We start from the raw sequence: 9,741 nt of genomic DNA, 5'->3' as shown, positions 1-9,741 counted from the left end.
AAGGTGAGATCTGGACACCAGTCTGAGTTTCAGGTCAGGGATGATGTTTTATTTGTGAATAGTCGTATTGTTGTGCCTGAGATTGATGAGTTAAGACAGCGTATTCTGAGAGAGGCGCATTGCAGTCGGTTCAGTGTTCATCCAGGAGGCCGAAAGATGTATAACGACTTGAAGAGTCAGTTCTGGTGGAAGAAGTTAAAGAAGGATGTGGTGAGGTTTGTATCTCGTTGTTTGAACTGTCAGCATATTAAAGCCGAGAGAAAGAGACCAGGTGGGCTTCTGCACAGTCTGTCTATTCCGGAATGGAAGTGGGATCATATTTCGATGGATTTCGTCACGAAACTACCCCGATCTGTTCGAGGATGCGATGCCATTTGGGTAGTGATTGACCGTTTGACGAAGTCTGCTTGTTTCATTCCGTATCGGATGACATACTGACACGATCAGATGGCAGAGTTGTATGTTAGAGAGATTGTCAGATTGCACGGTGTGCTGAGATCGATTGTTTCAGACCAAGATCCTTGGTTTACTTCCCATTTCTGGCATAGTCTACATGAATCCCTTGGTACTAGATTGCACTTGAGTACAGCATACCATCCTCAGACCGACGGTCAATCAGAGCGGACGATTCAGACTCTAGAGGATATGTTACGAGCAGTGGTGCTTGACTTTGGCACTACTTGGCAAGATTCATTGCCTTTCGTTGAGTTTTCGTACAAAAATAGCTTCCAGACGAGTATAGGAATGGCACCATTCGAAGCGTTGTACGGAAAGAAGTGCAGATCTCCTCTGTACTGGGATGCGATGTCTGAGTCCCCAGACTTGGGACCAGATATGATTCGTGATATGGCTGAGCAAGTGAAGATTATTCGATTGAGAATGAAGACTGCTCAGGACCGACAAGCGAAGTATGCAAACATCCGACGCAGACCTCTATCTTTTGATCAGGGTGACCGAGTATTCTTGAATATTTCTCCGTTTAGAGGTACTATTAGATTTGGGAAGAGAGGGAAGTTGTCACCAAGATTCATCGGTCCATATGAGATTTTACAGAAGATAGGAGATCTAGCCTACCGTTTAGCACTTCCTCCTTCTTTATATGGTATTCACGACGTCTTTCACGTCTCGATGCTGAGAAAGTACCATCCCGATCCTTCTCATGTGCTTCAGCCTGACGAAGTCGAACTTGATGAAACTCTGAGTTACTTTGAGAAACCGATTCAGATCCTTGACAGAAAGGAGAAGCAGCTCAGAACCAAAACGATTCCTTTGGTGAAAGTTCAGTGGAGTCGTCACGGAGTCGAAGAAGCGACTTGGGAAACAGAATCTGAGATGAGGCAGAGATTTCCAGACTTGTTTGTATGATGTGAGTTCTTAATTCTGTTCTTGAATTCTTAATTATCTTCTTATGAGTTGATATCGATGATTTCGAGGACGAAATCTTTTCTTAGAGGGGGAGAATTGTAACGCCCCGTTTTTATCGTAATTGATGTTATTTGAGATAAACAGTGATTTCAGAATTCAAGAGCCGACTATTTAGAGAACAGGGTCTAATTTACAGTTTTTGGAATTTTCAGGGACTGAAATGCAAATATGGGATTTGTTATATTATTGGACTTTGACTAAGTCTTTCTCATTGCTTCTTCATCCCCTCCAACTCGGTTTCCCTCCATTGAAGACGCCTCATAGCATTCCAAGCTTTTGTGATTTCAGTTTGAGCTCGATCCGTCCGATAGAATTGATTTCTGACTTGATATCTACGATCACAGCGACGAGTGCTTCGTTTGGAAGTAAGTTTATTTTAATTCTGAGAAGTTTGAATTTATCGATGTTGTCAGAATTTGTTTATATTCGGAGAGGATGATTATGAGTTAGCAGTGATCGTATATCTAAGACGGTTCGAAGATCTAATGACGATCGGAATTGTTATGATTTTTCTTGTCATTTTCGAAAATCTTGATTTTGAGATGTGTTGATATTGTGTTGGGTTTGATGTTTGAGGATTGGAATGAGTTTGTTGAGTTGTTGTTTTGCTGTCTGCATTTTCGGTTTGGTCAGTTTACAGCCGTTATGCCGTCAGTTTGAGTTTTGAATATCGTTTCGATGTTTTGAGTTATACCAAGCTTAGTATGAGTTTTGATATCGATTTTGATCGCTATGACTTCTTCTAATAGATTGATTGAAGTCTTTGGAGTTGCGAGCCTTGCAGCTTGGTTCAGTTTGGAAGAGTTGAGCCGGTATTGTATCGATGTTCTTCTTTATTGATTGATTTAACTTAACTTGGATATTGATTGAGGAATTGTTGTTTTCAGATTGAAGTTTTGGAACGTCAAAGAAGAGGTATAAGATGACTTTGGAATGGAATAGGATGATTAACTCGAATCCGGATTGATTCGAGTGTCTTAGAAGAAATCACATACTGCATGTTTTGACTGCTTATTTGATTATATGATTGAATTTATATTGAGTGCATGAGATTACATATGCATTCATATTGAGACTTGATTTATTCAGATTGAATTAGACGATCTAGGGATTGTAGTCGAGCAGCTTGGTAGGCGATTTACTACCTTGTTGAGTAGCTCACTATAATGCTCTTGAGTCTAAAGGATTAAAGTGTAGTAGCCCGAACCCTAATTGAATAATTAAAGGATTAATGCTAATTAAATAAATTGGGGATTGGACGGATCGGAAGCTCCGAAGGGATGATCGGAAGCTCCGATCGGGATCGGAAGCTCCGATGAGGATCGGAGGCACCGATGATATTACGTCATCCATGACGTGTGGCTGGATCGGAAGCTCCGATCAGGACCGGAGGCTCCGATCACCCCTATCTGGAGTCAACAAGTGATATTTTGACACGTGGCAGATCAGGATCTTCGAAAGCTCCGATGGCAGGATCGGACGTTCCGATCGAAGTTCGGACGTTCCGATCAAGGATCGGAGGCTCCGATCGTTGTCTATAAATAGAAGGCCGAGGCTTCATTTCTCCTTGCCAATTCCGGATTTCCTCTCTATTTCTAGTCATATTCGAGTTGTTCTAGCCTTCCTAGGCTTGAACCGGGAGTTGTCTAGACGTTCGATAGTCGTAGCGGAGTTGTGCCCAAGTTCTGGAGGCATCGACATCAAAGGGCTAACGACGGACGCAGGTATAGCTTTGAGCTCCTAAAAATATTTAGGAGTATGCTATAGCTTAGTTAAGGCTTTTAGGGCGCTATAATGATAGTAGTATCATTTCGCTGTGTAGGCGGACTTTAGGCTTGGACTTAGAGCTGGTAGTGCCTACCTGGTATTTGAGGTACGAAAGTACTGTTCGAGATATCCTGACTGAGTATGCATGTATTATGTGACTGCATGATTTATATGCCATGATATTATGCTTCATTCATTTGCATCTTGCTGTATCTCCTTCGAGATGTCTGTTAGTAGGATTGTACCCTATCCTGTTAGTGGATGGACTTCCATCGATTTGGGTCCGGCGTATCCACAGTTATCTCGGTATGGGAGCCACCTCCTGAAGCGACGGCACAGCGTGCTACATACCAGGGCCCGGTCTGTCTCTGTTATCTGATCCTTGACCTCGAGTCTATAGGGAGTTCACTTTGCATACATGTATACTCATACTCTCTCACTGAGCGTTGTATGCTCACGTCTCGTACTCTGTATTTTTTGGACACCCTATTCCATGGGGCAGGTTTGCGATTGGACGAGGAGGGTGGATCCAGGAGGGGCTAGTCAGTGGTTGGCCAGCTGGAGCTTCGTCTAGGTTTTATTACTGTTGTTTTGGGTTTATACAGCTATTCGATTTGGTTGTATATTATTGGATAATTACAGATTCCTTTTCTTGGGATTGTATAATGTTATTGGTTTCCGCAGTTTTATTCTGATATCTGTTTTATTAAGTTAATTGCATGCCTAAGTTCTGTTTAGTAGGTGATCTGGGTAAGGGTCACTACATAAAGCATGCCATGTCCACCTCGAGAGGGAAGTCGGTGTGATTGTAGGATGTTTTAACCTCGGGATCCCAAACCAAAGAAAGAAAGAAGAATTCCAATTGATTATCTGAGTCTGATAATCCAGAAGTTTTAAAGACATGCATATCATTTTAATTCAGTACTTGAATGGGTTAATTGATAATATGAGGAATGAATTCATAGTATGAATTGATATGTTTATTTGATTGCATGTTAGTCTCTTTTACTGGGAATATTATTCTCACCGGTTTATCCGGCTATTGTCTTTGTTTGTATGTGTACTTGGCAACAAGTGGGGCAGGACCAAATCAGAAGAGGCATGGTTAGCTTCAAGGGAAAGATGTAGAAGTGAGACTCGGTCTAGAATTTGATTCCAGCATGTCAATCTAGTTTACGTAAGAACATGTTTAGTTATAGAACTTCATCGTTATATTGTTGTTGCATGTTCTCAACTTTGGGTGGTTGTTGAACTCCAGAACTCCTGTTTTAAATGAAGGAATCAAGTTTGTAATGCATGTTTATGTTTCGGAGTATTGTATGGCTTGATGTTCTTGTTTTTGGCGATTCTAGCACCGGAGCAGCCAGGGAGGCGCGCCCGCGCATCCTAGCGCGCGCCCGCGCACCTGTGCCCCTTTTCGGGCAGGGCGTCATGCGTGCCCGCGCCTCGAAAGGGCGCGGCCGTGCATGAGCCAGGGCGCCGTGCGCGCCCGCGCCTGATGAGACGCGCCCGCGCGGGCCCTGTTTTTAAAAAAAAAAATGTGTTGGCTTTTAATGCTTGCTCCTTTTTAATTACTCCTTTAATTGATGTTTAGAACCGAGGTCTCACATCAACTATATCAACAGCCTGCTGAATTAGTTCTAGTGCTTCCATCTGTCGTTCCCCAACTTCTTCCCAGATCGTCGATCGTACAACGCTTCAAATGGTGCTATACCAATACTGCGATGATAACTGTTGTTGTATGCGAATTAAATCAATGGCAAATGATCTTACCAAGCTAGACCAAAATCCATAGTACAAGCTTGTAACATATCCTCAAGAGTACGGATCGTACGTTTTGGCTGCCCATCTATCTCTGGGTTTTGTGCTCAAACTGAGAGTAGTGCCCAAAGCACGTTGAAAACTCCCTTAGAACCTCGAAGTAAACCTGGGGTCTCTATAACTGACAATACTCACAGGTACTCTATGGAATCGTACAATCTCCTGAATATACAAGCGAGCCATGCAATCAAAAGTGTAATCTCGGTTATACGGAAGAAAATGCACTGAATTAGTGAGTCGATTCCCACACAACCCAGATAGCATCACAATTCCTCGAAGACATCGGCAAATGGGTCACAAAATTCATCGTGATAAACTCCCATTTCCACTCCGAAATTGGAAAAATATGAAGCAATCCTCCAGGACGTCGATGTTCCGCTTAACCTATTGACACACCAAAAATCTTGAAACATAATGGTAAATAATGCGCTTCATTCTTTTCTACGAGAACCGAGTTCGAAAATCCTTGTACATCTTATTGCTCCCTGGGTGAACACTCAACTTGGTACGATGTTCAGGAGATAAAATTTCCTCTCTCAAAGTGTCATCCTCAGGTACCACAATACGTCCGGATAAGCACAGAAAATCATCTGACTGGTAATGGAATCCAGAAGTACTGTCACTGTTGGATAGCCTAGCCAATCGCTGAGTCTTCGGATCAGACATCTGATCATCAAGAATCTGAGAATACAAAGTTGGCTCAGATAGAATCGCAAACATCTGAATACTCACCATTTCCTTCTTATGCTTAAAAGTGAATCCTGAAGAACAACAATCCTGAATTGCACTAGAGATAAGACAAGACTGCAATGCAGATACTTGCACCTTGCGACTTAAAGCATCAACAGTAAGGTTAGCAGCACCTGGATGATAATTAATCTCGCAATCGTAATCCTTCAGCAAATCCATCCAGCGTCACTGTCTCATGTTCAATTCAGTCTGGGTGGAAAAATACTTGGGACTCTTGTGATCAGTGAAAATTTCAAATTTCTCGCCATACAGATAATAACACCAAAACTTCAGTGCAAACACAATAGCTGCTAGTTCAAGATCATGCACTGGATAATTCCATTCGTGAACCTTCAGCTGTCTAGAAGCATATGCAATCACATGTCCATTCTGTGTCAGGACACAGCATAACCTTTGCAGAGAAGCATCGGTATAAACAATATACCCTCCAGATCCAGACGGTAGTGCCAAAACAGGCGCAGAAGTCAACCGTCGTCGAAACTCACAAAACTTCTCCTCACACTCTGAGGACCACTCAAAATTTACGCCTTTTCCGAGTAATTTGCGTTAAAATTCGAGATAATGAAAGAAATTCACGATGAAACAACGATAATATCCTGCCAGACCAAGAAAACTATGGATCTCAGCCACCGTCATCGGGCACGACCAATTCAACACAACATCAATCTTACTCGGATCAACTGAAACTCCCTGGCTGGATATAACACGGCCAAAAAACACCACACGATCAATTCAAAACTCACACATACTCAGCTTTGCGTAAATTTGCCTCAACCGAAGAGTTTCCAAAACAGCTTAAAATGATATGCATGCTCATCCAAATTATTAGATTACACCAGAATATCATCGATGAACACAACCACAAACTTGTCTAAATACTCCTTGAAAACACAATTCATTAAATCAATTAATACAGCCGGCGCATTAGTCAACCCAAATGGCATCACCAAGAACTCATAATGCCCATATCTAGTCCGAAATGCAGTCTTGGATATATCCTGATCCTTAACTCGCATATGATGATACCCAGATCGCCAGTCAATCTTGAAATATACCAAAGTACCCTGAAGCTGATCAATTAGTTCATCTATACGAGGCAAAGGATACTTGTTCTTGATGATCTCACGGTTCAACTATCGATAGTCAATACACAGTTGCATAGAACCATATTTCTTCTTCACAAAGAGAACATGAGCTCCCTAAGATTATACACTAGGACGAATATATCCCTTGTCCAAGAGATCCTACAACCGTTGCTTCAACACACGCATTTCTGATAGAGCTAGACAATACGGTGCTCGTGAAAAAGGTGACGTCCCTGGAATTAACTCAATGTCAAACTCAACTTCCCGAACAGGAGGAAAACTCGGAATCTCATCAGGAATAACATTAGAAAATTCATTAACGACTGGAAAATCTCCTATAACAACACTCTTAGTGGACATATCAACTACATAGATGAGGCAGCCTTCCCCGCCTGACTCCAGAGCTCGACAGGCTCTCAAAGCAAAAACCAAAGGCATTGGAGATCGCGATCCCTCACCATAGAAAAACCAACTATCATCCCCAATAGAATGAAACCGCACAAGTTTTTGTTAACAGTCCACTGAAGCTCGGTACGTGGTCAACATATCAATACCTAATATGCAGTCAAAATATTCCATCGCTAACACCATGAGATTCCCTGTCAAAAAATTACCCTCAAATTCTAAAGGACAACCCAAAACTAGACGTTTTGTAGTAGCCCGGTTCCATTTTACAAGATTAAGTGATTTTAAACATGTTAGAAATGACATATAATTTTAAAAGTATCAAAACATGTTTAAGGAGTCCTTATTTGGTTAAAATAAGTGGAAAATCAGATCCGAAACGTCCGAAAATGGTGGGGTAGGTCCCGGGGGTTCCGGAGGACCAAAACCAGTTCGGAAGCATGAGAAACAGTTCGGAGCTACCGGGCAGATCGGAGCTTCCGATCCGAGATAGGAGCTTTCGGTTTGAGAACGGAGATTCCGATCCAAGAATGGAGCTTCCGATCTCAACCAGAAACAGGTGTCAAGGAGATTGAAACACATGGCAAGATGCAGGAGATCGGAGCTTCCGATCCTGCGATCGGAGCTTCTGATCTCGGCCGTCCAAAATGTGGCAAACATGCACCGATCGGAGCTTCCGATCAGGATATCGGAGCTTCCGATCGTGGCTTATAAATAGGGGTCTGAATCCCTCATTTTTAAGTGCAATTTTCCCTCTCCTCTCCCGGTAATCGCTCTATTTTAGGGCTTCGGGACTCTTTATTTAAGAGTTGGAGTAGGAAATAGTATTTTTTATAGCGGACAGTTTCTGCAGTAGTAGCCAGGCGGCAGAGCTCTAGCGAGGCGTCCAGGAGTCGTAGCTAGGCTATGCCCAAACTCTGGGGCATGCGACATCAGCGGGCTGACGACAGACGAAGGTATGGCTTTGGTTTCCTATAGTAAATAGGGAGTAGGCTATAGTTTAATTAAGGCTTTTAGAGCCTAGTAGGTGATGTTTGGCATGCTAGGTAATGCATGGTTATTTATGCTGTAGTGCTGCATGGTAGGCTTGAACCTAGAGGAGGAGCTTCTAGGATCTGCCTTAGAAAGGTACGGAAGTATTATTCGAGATATCCAGATTGAGTATGCATGTATTATGTGTTTGCATGGATTATGTGATTGCATGTTTTATATGCCTTTATATACAGCATGTCATGACTATATGTTGCATACATGAGCATATTGAGCTTTTACCTTAGAGGTATCATGTAGTAGGGCGCTCACCCTATGAGTTTGTGGATGGTTGGATACGTAAGTCTTGTGTCAGGTCACCTTTATGGTTGGACACATGTACTAGTATCAGGTTACCATTATCCACTGGGTATATGAGCCACCTCCTGATGCGATGGCGCAGCGTGCTATATACCCTGGGCCCGGTCTATGAGCTTATTTCTTGACCTGAGAGTCTTGGTACCCAGTTCACTTGCATACATGCACACATAACACCGTATACTCATACTCTCGTACTGAGCATGTTAGGCTCACTTCCGGTTATTTTTCTGTTGGCTGGATGCCCTATTCCATGGGGCAGATGCAGGTAGTTCTCCCGGAGACAGGGAGGTTAGGTGGTGACCAAGGCTGGATAGCGGGGTTGACCACTAGGTTTTGCTTACCTGATATTTGACTTACTTTAATTCCGCAGTTTCTCTGATTAAGATTATTTTATTAATTAATTGCATGCTTAATTTCTGATTAGTAGGTGATCACGATGCGGGTCACTACATTTATGGTATCAGATCATGCAATAAGATTCTTTGGAACATAGTATTGATTTTGGGTTATCCTTTGTAGGATTACAATTTGGATTCAATAACGATAGCAGTATCAGGAATTGGAATAGCAGGATATCTAGGCTTTTTCAAGATCGTCATTGCCAAGGTTGGCAGCAGAAGTTCGTATTATGTGGATCCCAGCAGGATGGAGCTGGTAGAGAAGATCCAGTTTTCAACGCCAGGTGCTTCTCCAGGTTGAAAGGAATGTGTGACATGTAGTCATCCATTCTGAGTCGACCAAGGAAGCCACCCCGGAAGACTCTCCTCTAGTAGTTGGAGAGATTGACGAGAAAATCTTGTCTCATCTGCCAGATAAGGAACCCAACAATATTGGAAGAATCCGGTAGATTAGCAAGATTTTATTCTTTGAGATCTTGTGAGGTAGAAGTTCTGCTGACATGAGTAGCAGACGGGAAACTTCACGTTCAAGATCAGTAGACGGAATGAAAGACTTCCGCATGAATTTAAATACTGTATTTGGTTGTAAAGAGTATTTCAGTTGTAATCAGATGTATTAAAGATTTCAGTATTTGATGTACTCAGTTATTGTTGTATTGTACATCTTTCAGTGTAATCTTTTGATTAAGTTATGTATTACATGGGATTGTAATAAAGATTGTATTAGAACCTGGATTTGT

At 42.3% G+C, this 9,741-nt stretch overlaps 1 protein-coding gene across 1 annotated transcript; it reads right to left on the bottom strand.

Annotated features, from left to right (window-relative positions):
- Positions 1-5,454: 5,454 nt before the first annotated feature.
- Positions 5,455-7,286, bottom strand: LOC140861616 (uncharacterized). The gene is made up of 5 exons (XM_073264640.1): positions 7,057-7,286; positions 6,369-6,457; positions 6,024-6,266; positions 5,746-5,876; positions 5,455-5,694 (listed from the first exon to the last, which is right to left on the bottom strand). The coding sequence occupies exons 1-5, from the start codon at positions 7,284-7,286 to the stop codon at positions 5,455-5,457; spliced, it is 933 nt and encodes a 310-aa protein (XP_073120741.1).
- Between the last annotated feature and the right edge of the window lie 2,455 nt (positions 7,287-9,741).

Source organism: Henckelia pumila, chromosome 4 (genome assembly GCF_033568475.1).
Source record: "Henckelia pumila isolate YLH828 chromosome 4, ASM3356847v2, whole genome shotgun sequence".
Lineage (NCBI taxonomy): Eukaryota > Viridiplantae > Streptophyta > Magnoliopsida > Lamiales > Gesneriaceae > Henckelia > Henckelia pumila.
Note: the sequence above shows the minus strand (reverse complement) of the source record. Positions and strands in the feature narration are given on the sequence as shown.